The 14,114-nt window shown below is 45.4% G+C and overlaps 2 protein-coding genes across 6 annotated transcripts in view; one reads left to right on the top strand and one right to left on the bottom strand.

The window, feature by feature from the left end:
- Window positions 1-9,767, top strand: part of chd2 (chromodomain helicase DNA binding protein 2) — a 28,330-nt gene extending 18,563 nt beyond the window's left edge. For 3 of the 4 annotated variants that reach the window (XM_086028123.1, XM_086028121.1, XM_086028120.1), the window contains 14 exons: window positions 552-724; window positions 802-843; window positions 1,466-1,605; window positions 1,690-1,828; window positions 1,902-2,052; window positions 2,997-3,119; window positions 3,189-3,308; window positions 3,441-3,581; window positions 4,325-4,441; window positions 4,529-4,707; window positions 4,807-4,906; window positions 4,987-5,167; window positions 5,903-6,146; window positions 6,913-9,767. In XM_086028123.1, the coding sequence (XP_085884249.1) occupies window positions 552-724; window positions 802-843; window positions 1,466-1,605; window positions 1,690-1,828; window positions 1,902-2,052; window positions 2,997-3,119; window positions 3,189-3,308; window positions 3,441-3,581; window positions 4,325-4,441; window positions 4,529-4,707; window positions 4,807-4,906; window positions 4,987-5,167; window positions 5,903-6,146; window positions 6,913-7,189 (2,127 nt within the window). In that variant the 3' untranslated portion in view covers window positions 7,190-9,767. Of the gene's footprint in view, window positions 1-551; window positions 725-801; window positions 844-1,465; window positions 1,606-1,689; window positions 1,829-1,901; window positions 2,053-2,996; window positions 3,120-3,188; window positions 3,309-3,440; window positions 3,582-4,309; window positions 4,442-4,528; window positions 4,708-4,806; window positions 4,907-4,986; window positions 5,168-5,902; window positions 6,147-6,912 lie in introns of those variants that run through there. The other variant, XM_086028122.1, reaches the window with a different exon arrangement.
- Window positions 9,768-11,608: 1,841 nt separating this feature from the next.
- rgma (repulsive guidance molecule BMP co-receptor a) overlaps window positions 11,609-14,114 on the bottom strand; it is a 28,659-nt gene continuing 26,153 nt past the window's right edge. For both annotated transcript variants that reach the window (XM_086028790.1, XM_086028789.1), the window contains one exon: window positions 11,609-14,099. In XM_086028790.1, the coding sequence (XP_085884916.1) occupies window positions 13,440-14,099 (660 nt within the window). In that variant the 3' untranslated portion in view covers window positions 11,609-13,439. The remainder of the gene's footprint in view (window positions 14,100-14,114) is intronic.

The following is a 14,114-nucleotide window of genomic DNA, read 5'->3' as shown; positions in this document are numbered from 1 at the left end:
TCAATTCGTTTAAAGCTGTGTTGACTATTTATGTAAAATTTCAGCTAACGTCATAGATTGTACTGACCCTGGCAACGTTCTGCACCTTTGTGCTTTTGTTTGAAATCAAAACAAAGATAAGTGCAATTTAAACATTTGTGTCATTTTGTAATTTGGCAGAACTTTCTTTACTTTCAAAAATATAGGGAGCTGTTGTTTAAGCATTTAAACAAAGTTAAGAGTTGTCTTTTTTTTTTTTCAATTTTGACGCCAATATATTCCTTTTTGCTGAAAATGAATATCAGCTCCAAAGATCGGCGATCGGGCCTCCTTGACTACTAATAATCGGTATCGGCCCTGAAAAAAAACACATCGGTTCATCTCCGCAAGCGGGTCAGCGTCCGATCAAGCGATCTAGCCTCGACGCACGCATTTGATCCGTTTAAAGCCGACCTCGAACCTCCGCAAAAACAACGCAGACTTCATCGGTTTTAATAACGTGGCCGTTCGTACCCCGGGCACCGATCAAGAAGTGAAAGTGACTTCCCCCCCTCCCCCGTCTGTGGCGTCAGGCTCAGGCCAATGACAGCGACAGCGACGTGGGCTCCAAGCTCAAGCAGCACTCCTCCGCCGGCTCCGACAGCGAGACGGACGACAGCGACGAAGATAAGAAGCCAAAGAAGAGAGGTCGGCCCCGAGCCCGCAAGAACAACGTGGAGGGCTTCAACGATGCCGAGATACGCAGGTCGGACGTTAATAACGCCGCTTCGGGTGCGGTCCAGCGCCGCTCGTCTTGACTCGTCATGTTCTTCGTCAATGCAGGTTCATCAAGGCTTACAAGAAGTTTGGAGCCCCGCTTGAAAGGCAAGTGCACAGTTGCAAACAACAACAACAACAACAACAGCCCTCCATTTGAAAAAACACCGTGTCGCAATGAATTGCTGGGTCACAAATAAGCACCTCACCTCAAATAAAGGCCTCGTTTTTTTTTTTTTTTACCTCTCGAAAAAGATCAATTTAATTGACTTCATTTAAATACTAACGATTTTCAGATTGAGACGCCCGGTACTCTCTGCAGTTGAGCGGTCGACTATAGAATCACAACACACACCACCAGCGGGCCACGCGTGGCATCTGTAAAGCCGACATTTCACATTATTAGGATCTGACTCGGCATCACCGTTATTGGTGGGGGGAAAAAAAAATACACACAATTAAGTTGTCTCAGATTACAGCAACTCAAAATAAAAAGGTTAAGGTCATGCAGGGAGCGGTTACGCAATGGAAGGACAGCAGACATTCATGACTTATTCTTGTTGTTCGTCAAGTTCATGTAGTTGGGAACATTATGAAACAAACGAATGAATTCAATTGTACAAATAACAGCTGGCTCAGAAATATCGGCGCGAGCATGTTGTTGAAATGTAAGCGGGCTTTAGCGGCAAAGGCGCCGCACCTCCAGTAAGGCATGTTTTGGCGCGGGCAGGTTGGAAGCCATCGCGCGGGACTCTGAGCTGGTGGACAAATCCATCGCCGACCTGAAGCGACTGGGCGAACTCATTCACGGCAGCTGCGCGGCGGCCGTGCAAGAGCACGAGGACAACCTGAAAGAGAACCCGGTGGAAGGTAAGCGGACGCACTTGCTGCAAGCGACGCTTTTTTTTTTTTTGATTTGGGGAGGGGCGGAGCTGAAAAACGTTGCCGTTGCAGCCAAAGGTCCCGGCAAACGGCGGGGAATCAACATCAAGATCTCAGGGGTGCAGGTCAACGCCAAGTCCATCGTCCAGCACGAGGAGGAGTTTGAGCCCTTGCACAAAGCGGTGCCGTGCGATCCGGCCCAGCGCAACGCGTAAGCCGGCCGCCGGGCCGTCGGGCCGTCGCGCTGCCACGCGGCGGATTGACTTTGCTCGGCCGGCCCGCAGGTTCAAGCTGGCGTGCAGGGTCAAGGTGGCCCACTTCGACGTCGACTGGAACGTGGACGACGACGCTCAGCTCCTGCTCGGAATTTATGAGCACGGATTCAGCAACTGGGATCTGATCAAGACCGATCCCGACCTCAAGCTGGCCCAAAAGGCAAGTGCAGTAAAACGGGCCGCGACGCAAATAGCGAAAATAGCCGAGTCGTTGAGCCCCTGTCGTCTGCTAAAAAAAAAAAAAAAACAGCGGTAAAAAGTGGGGATGGACCGATTATCGGTTGAATCGATTATGCGCGCCAAAAAGTCAGATACCGATATTCATCAAAAATCGGACTTTTTTTTAAACATCTGATGACCGATAATAAATCAACTTAAAACTGCGTTAACTTCAAAGAGCTATTTGTTGAAATGTTCAGTTCACTTTATTAGAGATTCTAACTGACCCTGGGAACACTCCGCACCTTTCGGTGTTGTTTGAAATCAAAATAAAAGATGAGTGGAATTTGAACATTTCTGTCATTTTGACGTTTTGGACAACTTTATTGACTGTCGAAAGCCATAGGGAGCGATTGTTTCAGTTTTCATGTCGCTTTTGAAGACATGCCGATGGCACTGGGCGCTCGCTGAACTTTGTTAGAATTTGACTACAAAGATATGGCTCTTTGTCAAAAATGTATAATAGTAAAAAACATCAACATTATGTCAATCTGAAAAAAATGTTAAAAAAACATGCGTACAGGCTAAGCTAAGAGTTTTCATGTTTCATTTTTTGATGCCAATATTTTCCTTTTTACTGCAAATATGGGCTCCAAATTATATGTCAATTGTACATAGTGTTTTAAGTCAATTTATCGGTTTCATTATTGATATTTTCTTTATATCTATATATTATTTATGTCTATATTTACTTCTACATGTATCACAGCCTTTTATAGTTTTTTGTTCTATTTATTGTATTGTTTGTAAAGTACTTTGTTACAGCTCTAGCTGCTATGAAATGCGCTCTATAAATAAAATTGTATTGTATTGTAATGTGTAATAATCGGCATTGGTATCGTCCCTGATGAAAATTCCAATTGCATCTCCGTTTTGCCCGTCCAGATCCTGCCGGACGATCCGGGCAAGAAGCCGCAGGCCAAGCAGCTGCAGGCGAGGGCCGAGTATCTCCTCAAGCTGCTCAAAAAGGAGCAAGACAGCGCCGACGTGTCGAAAACGGGCGACGAGGTGAGCCGCCGACGGCGACGACGACGGCTCGTCGCCGCCGCTCACCTCTCCCGCCTTCTTCGCCGACAGGTCAAAGTGAGGAAGAGGAAGCCCCGGGTGAGGAAGGACAAGGTGGTCAAGGAGGAGCAGGGCAACAGCGTCTCGTCGCCGCGCTTGTCCGACAATCCGTCGGAAGAAGGCGAGCTCAAGGTCGGCGAAACCTTTCTGGCACATTTGCAGGAAATGTCCAAGTGAATGCGGTTGCGGAAAATATGTCGGCTTAGGCCACCCCCGCCACCGCCCCATTGTAAATAACCCCCAAACAACTTTGCATTTGAGCAGGAGGAAGGAGCAGAGAAGTCCCCCACCAAGAAAAGACAGAAGAAGAAGGACAACAAGGAGAACAAAGAAAAGCAGGGAACCCCCAAGAAGGAGAAGGAAGGCGACAAAGACAAGAAGGGCAACAAGGCCCGAAAAGACAAGGTCGGTCATTCACTTTTCGGCCTCGAATACCTTGGCACGTTTGCCAGTCGGATTTCAAAACAAAAAACAAAAAACAAAACATTTGGATGAAGTCTTTGTGCTGCACTCGCTCGCTCACACATTCCAAGTTGTGCATCCTAAACAGCAATACCTTGATGGGCACTTGAAGCGAAATCAAACAGCGAACATAAATACGCAGGAGAAGAAGTCAAACAATAATTAAAAAAAAAAAAAGAAGAACCGCAGCTTGTAGCAACCTGTTTTTCACTTTATCTTATTCCATCATCAAGATTATTTATATGACCATGTATGGGGAAAAAAGATGTCGCAATCAGTTTTTCAATTGTATTTTGTTTTATTATTAACGACACGACCTGTTTTCGCAGTTGCAATCTGTTTCATCGCTAATTAATTCATTGTATTTTTTTTTGTTCTTATTATTGAAACCACTGTTGGTATATTTGCAACACAACATTGTCTTTCATTTGCTGAACAAGGGGTAGAGGAGATTTACAAGTTCGTCAAACTTCAACCTACTCCTTTTGAGTTTCAATTGTGATTTTATTTTGTTTTAAGCATGCTCACATGCTGAGAGGGAGGGGGGACCCCGCCCCCCCCCCCCAAAAAAAAAAGCACACGGCTTTGCTTTGAAAGAGAAACATTCCGAAAAGCTTTATGTGTGCGGAAAGTCTCATGCTTTTGAACTGCTGCTTGTTTGAATGCTGTAGTTTGCCTGTTTTTAGGCTAAAGCAGCCAAAGGGAGGAAAAGCCAAGGGCCGGTTCACATCACGGCAGGCGCCGACCCGGTTCCCATCGAAGGAAAGGAGGACGACGAACTGGACCAGGAGACGTTCAGCATTGTGAGTTTTCAAACGAAAGCGGCCCACTGGTCTTTTTGGGGTGGCGCTCGTCCCATGGGAACCGTCTCCGTCCGTCCGTGCGTCCAGTGCAAGGAGCGCATGAGGCCGGTGAAGAAGGCCCTGAAGCAGCTGGACAAACCCGACGAGGGCTTGTCGGACCAGGACCAGCTCCAGCACACGCGCACGTGCCTGCTGAAGATCGGAGACCGCATCACCGAGTGCCTTAAAGCCTACGGCGACCCCGAGCACGTCAAAACGTGGCGACGGTAAGGCGGCCGCGCCTTTGCAACGGGGCGGCAAATGCCCTCGCCTTCTCTTCCAAGAGGTCGTGACCCAATGGTTGGCCGTTGTCATGTTTTGCACAGCAACCTCTGGATTTTCGTGTCCAAGTTTACGGAGTTCGGCGCCCGCAAGTTGCACAGGCTCTACAAAATGGCCCAGAAGAAACGCTCCCACGAGGAAGAGGCAAGTGGCTGGCCAACGCGCGCTCCTCACCCTGCGCGGCGCCTCGCCTCGCCTCGCGCTGACCTTTGGCTCCGTTGCAGAAGGAGCACAAGAAGAAGGACGAGCCCTCCGGGAGAGGGAAAGCTTTCCGGCCGGACGCTTCGGCGTCCAGTCGCGACTCCGCGGGTCCGCAGTCGGCTTCGTCCCACTCCATGCAGTCGGGCCCGCACGGACACCACAGAGAGTACAACATGGGCGCCAAACGGCACTTCCCCAACGATGGTAAGACGCGCTTAGAGGTTGCCTTCAATTGAACTGAACTGCACTTAACAAATCTACTGTCCTGGATTTAAAAAAAAAAAAAAAAAACAAACAACCAAAAATAATCCCCCGTAACATTGTACCATTCAAACATTAAAGCAGCACTGGGCAAGAATTCGACCTTAATAAATAAATGTTCACAACATATAAAACATTGACTTACAAGTAGTTGAATGGGACTTTTGTCATGCTCTGGATCGTTTTTACTGCCACTAAGCAACTTCAATACAAATGTCTTGAATTGCTTTACGGCATATTCACTTCCTCCTTTCGCTACAAGGATGGAAACCGATTCGAACGTCGACGCGCTATTACTGGTGTCATGGCACGAGCCCCAAAACAAACAAAAAAAACAAAGTACATGAATGACCTCATCGCTATTCATCTTTCACACAGCCGCCGGAAATAGAAATGTCATTCAGTCCAACTTGCTCACAGTCCAGAGGGACAGGTTTCCAATCGGGGCGCCGGCCTTCCTGGGTGGACTTTGCCCTTATGTGTGTGTCTATCTTTTATGAACCTTGGGTTGGACTAGTTGAATTTTGGAGCGGCTGGGTGTAAATTACTCGTGTTTTTGTCTCAGCGCTCCTCATTGGGGACGATTAGCGCGCATAACCGATAGGATGGGATCTTGACTTCTCAGCCGTATCGGTTTGAACGGAGTGAGCCCACCTGGCCGTAATTGTGCTCACACAGACCGGGGCGACTGGCAGAGGGAGCGCAAGTACAATCACCCGGGCAACCAGTCGTGGCAAGGCGAGCGCCATCACCCGTACGACGGCCACCGCTACAAGGACCACTACGGCGACCGGCACGCCCACGGCGACTCGTACCGCAGCGGCGGCGGCGGCTACCGCAACAACAGCTCGCCGCGCAAGAGGCCCTACGACCAGTACGGCAACGACCGCGACCACCGGCCGCACCGGCCCTACTACGACAGGTAAAGACAAGCAGCATATTCATTCAAAATAAAGAAAAAATCATAATAAGCACAGGTGCTAAATGTACTGAAGTAGGACTTATTTTTCCTATTTGTGTTTAAAAAAACAACAAAAAACTTGTCAAATAAGCACTGACTCAACTAAAAATTTTTGAAAAAGGTAACAACTCTGAAATTAAATCAGTCCATTATTTTGTTCATTAGACAATCAGATTTAAAAAAAAAAAAAAAAAAATCATTTTCTTATTTACATCCCTTTAATCAAAATGGACAGTACAGGAAATGCACAACCAAAAATGAATTGTGATTCGGTTTTGGTTCATGTCAGAAAATCAGCAGAAACGTTGATGATCGTTTTCCAAAAGTACATTAAATAAACTGTCAAAGCACAATTGCCAATCGATAAATTGTGAAAAAATATACCCCAAAAAACGACTAAAATATCTAAGCCACTTGGGAAAAAAAAAATTGTTGGCCATTGTTATCAGTCTCGTGTATTGTACATAAGTTAAGTAAAAAATGATACCTATAAACAAACCGTTGTACAAATTAAATACAACTGAAGCGTACTTCAACCAAATATACTGTAGTGGATAAAAACAACGATGGGACAGTTTGAAAGTTGAGTTCATTGATTCACGCGCCACTAGAGGGAGCCAATGAAACGCTAAGTGAAATGTGTTGCCACACTTTAGCCAAAAGATTAGCCTACTAGCTTGAAATTTAGCGTGAATCAACGCGGGCCCCCTTTTTTTTTTTTCTTCAGGCACCAGGACTCCAAAAGAAGGCGTTCGGACGACTTCCGCTCCAACTACCACCACCAGGGCCGCGACGGCCCCTCTCAGGACTTCCGCCGGATGCCCGAGCACCGAGCCGGCCCTCCGCCGGGCCAAGACCACTACAGCAGACCTTTCCTCTTGGACAAGCCCCCGCTGCCGGACCCGCGGTCCCCGCAGGCCCAGAAGTCCCCGCATGACTCTCGCTCTTCCCCAACGGAGCCCAACGCCCCGCCCGAGCCCACCTGGAACAACAGGAAGACATAAAACCTTTGTAGTGGACCAGTCATAAGCTTGATGCGAGCAGACAGTGTTGGCCTCAAAGGCAGACAACAACCATCTTCAGTGAAGTGACCGGACAATGTGGAATGGATGCTTAGTCCCATGGACTACTTTCTTAGGGTGGCTTTAGGACGCAGTGAACTGTTGACTGACCTTAAAGTGCCTGATTTTTCCTTTTTTTTTTTTTTTTTTTTTGGAAAGCACGACAAGGAGGAATTTTTGCTGATTTCTGCGTGTTAGCTTTAAATGTCATTGGTCAATGTGAGTACAAAATGGTGTCATCGCATGCCCTTTTCTTTTTTCCTTTCTCGGAGCAGCATTTCTTAGGGTTGCAGAGTGGAAGATTTCCCATAAATTTCAAATGGGCAGTCTTGGAACTATTCCAGATTAGAAGATTTGCATGGGAATTAATTGGGAGGTTATCTTAATAGAAATGTGTCATGTTTAGGCATCACTGTAAACAATCATTTTGTTTTGTCATAAGCAGAAATCTATTCAGAATAAGAGAGCTCTCCTCGTGAGGACATTGTTCATATTCAGTCCCCCCTCCACCCTTTTTCCACAATTATGTGTGAATCAAAAAAAAAAAAGAAAGCAAAAGGATGAACCGAGCACTCTCAAGACAAGGTAGAAAAATGGTTGCTTTAATACGGATTATGCTAAATCAACTTTCCACATATGTTTAAGTTCCGTGTTTAAGAGTCAGTCTTCCATTTTGAAAAATCTTGGTTTATTTCATAAAATTTCCATGGAAAGTTTCCAACTTTCCAGAGTCGGCGTCAGCACAGAAGCACACGCTGCTGCTCAGTAGGTTTGATAGTGTTACGTTTTCTGTCAACAATTCACTATTCCATGTATTATGTTACTCACTTGCACATTTAATTCCCATGGAAAGTTCCACCATGAAAAAAAAAAAATCACTTCATTTTGCAACTGTGGCATTTGTTGCAAAATGGTGGCCAGAGCCAGCAGTCAGGGAAGAGTCAATAATGCCGCTACTTGTCCTCCAAAGTGGCGTTTCCCCCAACCTTTCATTTTCGGAACATTGTTGACAAAAAAAAAAATCCAAGGAAAAATGTCGCAAAAAGTACTGAAATCATTTTCAGTTTCCTCACAAATGTTCTTGTTTGCACTCAAAGCTGTTGTTACTCTGTTGTATTCATGGCAAAACATAGTTTAGGGTTCCATCCTGCCATCTAGTGGCTGACCGTCGAATTGTTCTGCTTGACAGCGCAGTACAGTATTTGCAGTAACAAAAAAACTTTCGCATCAATTAAGGGGCGAATTTCACACCGTGGTTAGGAGTCGCGCACAGGAACGCATTTTTTTTTCTTTAAAGCTACCGAGGAAGGCCCCCGTGAAACTGAAATGGAAGAAGCAGTATTTATTGCATCATCACACTCTGATGACCGTGTGTCCCCTCACAGTATTGTTGAATGAATGTGTGTTTGTGTTTGTATGCTCTTCGTGGATTGTGCGCCATTTCAAGGACACTTAACTCCCAGTGCCAAATGCGGCCCTCCATTTTATGTTCCCCCTTTCCTCACATGTATCCCGTTTGTGCCTTTATCATTGGGCGCTGCAGTAGAGGGGTCCTTGCACACGACTGTGGGGGAGGGAGGCTTGCTGTTGAGTATTTAAAGCCGATGGGAGGTATTTTCGTGTGCGAGGGTATAATTCAGCTTGCTGTGCAAAAAAAAAAAAAAAAAAAAAAAATGTTCATCAGGGGCAAAAGTCACACTTTGACTGTGCATGTGTTAGTGTACTTGGTTCAAATTTTGTGTCGCAAAGGAATGGAAATTTCCTTGGAAAGTTAAGGAGGTAAATTTGGAAATAATAAGCATAAATTCTGTTGAATTCCCATGGAAAGTTTTCCAATTTTAAAAATTTCCAGGATTTTGCAACCCTAATCGAATTTGTCAGCAATCCGACCAAATCTTTTGAATGAGTTCATCTTTGAAGGAACGCTGGGAAATGGCCACACCGACCCTAAAATGGCCGCCTTCTTCGTCTTTTCGGGCGTGGCTTCTTGAGACTGTTTGGTGGGTCTGCTCTTGGTAGACATGCCTACCAAATTTCATGTGGCTCAGTCTAACTGGCTTCATAGGATGAATTCTCTTAATGAGACTATGAATTATATGTAAATTTTCACAAGTACAGAGAATTTGAGTGTAGAAAGTCGCTGAAAATTCAAAGTGGATTTTTGCACTGTTAGATAAAACAAATCCCAACAAATGTCCTAGAAATGCTCCTAATATATAAGAAACGTGTAATAAAACATTGAAGGACATTGCATGGAATGGCTCAGCGAAGTGAAAACTGGCGAAGGGACCGTGTATCGAAGTGGTGATCATCATGTATTGTACTGTATGTGGTAGAAGTACAAAAAATGTGTTTGCTCCTCTTCTTCTTCTTCCTCCACCACGTCAAGCCTGCGCCAGTCCTTGTATGATATGTTCTCAAAGAAAAAGTCTAAATAATTTATATTTGTGACAACCACTCTTGATGAGAAATGCTCTTGTACATAAGTTTGGACATATGTAATAAACTTTGTTACACTGAAGGACATCGAGTTGGAGTCCATTTGCGACTAATACTGGGGGCGGGGGGGGGGGGGTAGGGGCATTTGTGTTGTGTGTAATTGCACATCCACTACAGTGTGTGGACAGGGAGTATAAACAATGTTAGTTATTCAGCAGATTTGAATGTAAATATTAACGAGGATGCAATGATATGCAGAGAGGTGTATTTATAACAATTGTTATAGACAAATATTTATTGTCGCGGTGGAGAGTTGGGGGTCGTGGAATATTTTCCTCTTCCTGGGGGTGTTGGTAAAAGAAAATAATTGAGACGCACTGGACAAATATAAATGAATGACAAATAAAACATGTAATACATACATATCAAATATATAAGTAAATATATTATAAGATCAGAATATGTGAGGCGCGGTGTGCGCGCCTTGGCCACCAGGGGGCATTGTAATACTAAAACGTGTCTACACGGAGACGATGACAACAGAGTAAGCCACAGAGATGAGAAGTAACAAAGTACAAATACTTCGTTACTGTACTTGAGTAGTTTCCACAGTACGTTTGACTTTTTTTTTTTACTAAACTATTTATTTTTTTGATTACCTTTCACTTCTATCCGTTACATTTTAACACGAGTATCTATCTTACTAGACTGTGATTGGCTCCATGTCAAGCTGCGACATGACTTGCAATTGGCTAGAACAACCCGGAAGCGTGACGCAATACTGGCCGCCACTCCAGAGGCTAATTTGAACGTGAGAAAAAATATATACATTGAACGTGGGAAGCACAACCCTGCCGGGTAACAATATGAAAGAAGGTTCCATTTCTTGTCTGCGAGTGGACTGAGGAATTCAACAGTGTATGTACTCGACGCTGGACGAGCCAGTGGCTCAACTGGCCGATGTGCACGCACATGTCCAAAAATGGCAATTGTTGTGAACTGTTGAGGAGATTTTGGCAGAGCTGGGCGTCGTCCCTCCGTCCCCGTCCTTCATATCTAAATGCTTACATCCTTTTTTTTTGGTAACATAATAGTCACTGACTACATGAAACCCCCATCGAAAGGATCAAATCCCGCTGCGCACAGGTGAGACCCAGTCTCAGTTTTCACACAAGGACGACTTCTTTTCCTGCATCAAGCATGGTAAGTGCATGACAAAATCTTTCACAGCAGTATGCCACTATAATCTGCCTCAGCTGCATGTGGGAGTTGTTATTGCTATTATTATTAGTAGTAGTAGTAGTAAGCACGGCAGGACTGATTTTCCGCCCGAGAAGGGCACACATGGGGTTCAAAGAACATTGAGAAGCAGTTTCTGCTAATACTGAAAATTGTAATTGTAACAAAATAATGACAACATAAAAAAACAAACATCTGCAGCGTTAAGAGGAACCTGTATATGTGTGATTGTTTGTCTATTAGAATGTTGGAGTGAGATAGTTTTAAACTTTTAAAATGTTAATTGAGTGATTATTTGAATGAGTACTTTTACTTTTTTTACACCAGTAATTGTACTTTTAGTCAAGTACAGAATGTCAGTACTTTTGCCATCTCTGATATGCGAGGACTCCAGACTAACTTTTTCACGACAAGCACAATGGTCCCTAACCTAAAAAAAAAATGTAGAAAATGAAGGTCGATTTACCAAGTAAATATTCACGCCAGTAATTCTCACTGCATTACTGATAAACGGGCTTAAGTGGAATTGAAGTTTTTCAGCAACCAAAAGTGTTAAAAAAATATTCTTTTTTTCCCCAACCAGCAGATTTACTAGCGCTGTCTCAAATTTGAGTGTCTCCTTACATCCAGTAGGGGGCAGTAGAAGACTGACACACAGTATGCAAAGTCACCTCAGAGACAAAGTTCACTAACATGACGTTTTCTTTTATTCAATAAATAATTGACATTATAAACGGCTGGTGTGTGTGTGGCACCACTTTTTTTTTTTTTTTTACATACAGCTTGATCTATTTGGGCATTTCCCAGCTGTTATTATTATTATTAATTCCTTTTGAAGTCCAAACAACATCAACAACAACAACAACACGAGAGCTGGATAAAAAACATAAAGTGCGTTCATTTGGCAATCATGAGCAGCGCAAAACACAAACGTTTAAGATTGTGTTGTGCGCTGTCCATGTCTCTGCAAAAAAAAAAAAAAATCTCTTAAAATGATATTTCACATTCACAGTAAGTCAAATCAATACAACTCACACACACACACACACACACACACTTTATGTACAATCTCACATCAGCTACTATAAAAGTCACAATACAAACCACATCTACAAACACAAGATTCAGATTCCACAATACAATCACTTAAATCGCGTCACTGCTCTCGTCAAAGCACCCAAAAACAAAAAAGGCGGGCAGCAGTAACAAATACTTCAGTGTTAACATCAAAGATGAATAAGAGCACAGCGGAGCGCTCCTGTTGAAATCGGGACTAAATGCTTTCTTGAACGAGAGTGTCGCTCTCAAAATGCTCTACGTACAGTCGCAAAGACGTTGGCACGGAAGCTTGTTTCTCTTGCAAAGACTCAAGCCCTCAAATCACTTCTACGTGAATTATTACGCTACTTGCTGCATTTCCTCAAAGTGCGACCTCTGTCCGATACATGCCGTGTTTCCATTGAGCCCCGGCTAAAAAAAAAAAAAAGACATTAATTGTATATTTGTGCTCTAAACGAAAGGGTGTCAAACTCAAAGCCCTGGGGGACACCACATCATTTTACGTAGCCCACAAAAGCAAATTAAGTCTACTTAATGATTCTTGACAGCTGGATTTGTTTTCATTTTGACGGAGAATCTGTACAGAAATTGCCATTTTTCTTCACTTGGAACTTTTTGGGAGTTTTCAGTATACAGGCAAGTCTGAATTTAGAGTTGCACACCTCCAGTGTAGTACACCACATTGTGTCGCAACGTGCCCGGCACAAATAAAGTCAACTGGAGGAGATTCGGTTTAATGAAGTTATTAAATATGTTGTGGTGGCTACTTTGCCCTTGAAAGTCGGCCGAAGTTTGCAGTCGGAATCGCTAACGGACGCTCTGGATCAAAGACGAGATCGGTCTAACAAAAAACGAGTTTTTTATTTCCCCCCCCCCCGTACAAAAATTGTTATACGGGCGTACACAATTTGAAATGATCAAAAAATGTATCAAATACGGGGAGGGGAAAAGGTACAAGTTGACAGGTATGAATATATTTAATGATTGTGGGAGGGGTAAAACAATTTCGAGATTGATTTTTTTTTATATGGTCTTTCTATACCACGGTTTTCTCCGGATCGAGTGTGGGTCTGTAACGCATCCCCTTGATAAAAGGGCGTTCACCGTATGTTTAGGATGAGGCCATTATACCTTGCTGTGGTTTCGCAGTCGTAGCGGTCCTCTGAGGTGAAACCATAACGGCAAAAAAACGACTTTGACACCGTTTTCCTTCTCCGGGCTTGGGTTCGACGGAGGATGCGCAGAAATCCATCAACCGTCCCGCCGACTCCAGCGGATGTAAATCCCGGGTGGGCGTTGGCAAGTCTGGTGAGGGTAAAACAAGAGCGTTGGGCTAGAGTTGCAAAATTCCGGCAATTGGCGGGAAATCCTGCGTGAAATCCGCCGTAAAGCGGCCGCCCCTTTCGCAAGCCGACAAAGCGCCAGCGCTGGCGGACGGAGGACCGTGTTCAAGTGGCTATTGCGCAAGCGTGCAGCACAAGAGGACGGCGAGGAGGTTGAGCAGGAAGCGTTGGGCCGGTCCGTGCGACGCGGCGCGGCTGGCGAAGGCGTCCTTCGCAAAGATGTGATAGCGCTTGCTATCGGAGTGCAGCGTCTTCACGTCCTCCAGGGCGTAGTAGGCGGCCATGGTGAAGTTGATGTCGCCGGACGACAGGAGGTCGAAGACGCACGAGTGGAAGTAGAGATCCTCCACGGGCAGACGCTCCTTACACTTGGCCTTGGCCGACTGGTAGGTGAACCTCCGGGGGGGCCCGCCGGCGGCCTGGCCGCGCACCTTTTTGAAATCGATGCGCTGGTTGGCGGGGCAGCCGTGCAGACACAGATACAAGTCCTGGTCGTCGTCCTCCTCCACCGAGCGCACCACCTCCTCGGGCATGCGCACGGCGAACGTCAAGTAGCGGCCCACCTGCCGCACCACCACCACCGTGCCGATGTAGCGGGCCTGAATCTCCACGTGCTGGCCGGGCACCTTCTCCACCACGCGGAGGGCGTTGGCGCCGTGGCGCTCGCCGCCGTTCTTGGAGCCGTCGGCGAAGGCGGCGGGCAGCTCGTCCGTCTCGGCGTGATACATCTTCTGGTCCACGCACTCCTGGAAGTTCTTGAAGATGATTGTCAGCTGCAGAAGGTGACC

This window comes from Filicampus tigris, chromosome 4, assembly GCF_054856515.1.
Source record: "Filicampus tigris isolate MCC_2025a chromosome 4, RoL_Ftig_1.0, whole genome shotgun sequence".
Classification (NCBI taxonomy): Eukaryota; Metazoa; Chordata; class Actinopteri; order Syngnathiformes; family Syngnathidae; genus Filicampus; species Filicampus tigris.
The sequence above is the reverse complement of the archived record's forward strand: the minus strand, read 5'-3'. Positions and strand labels throughout refer to the sequence as shown.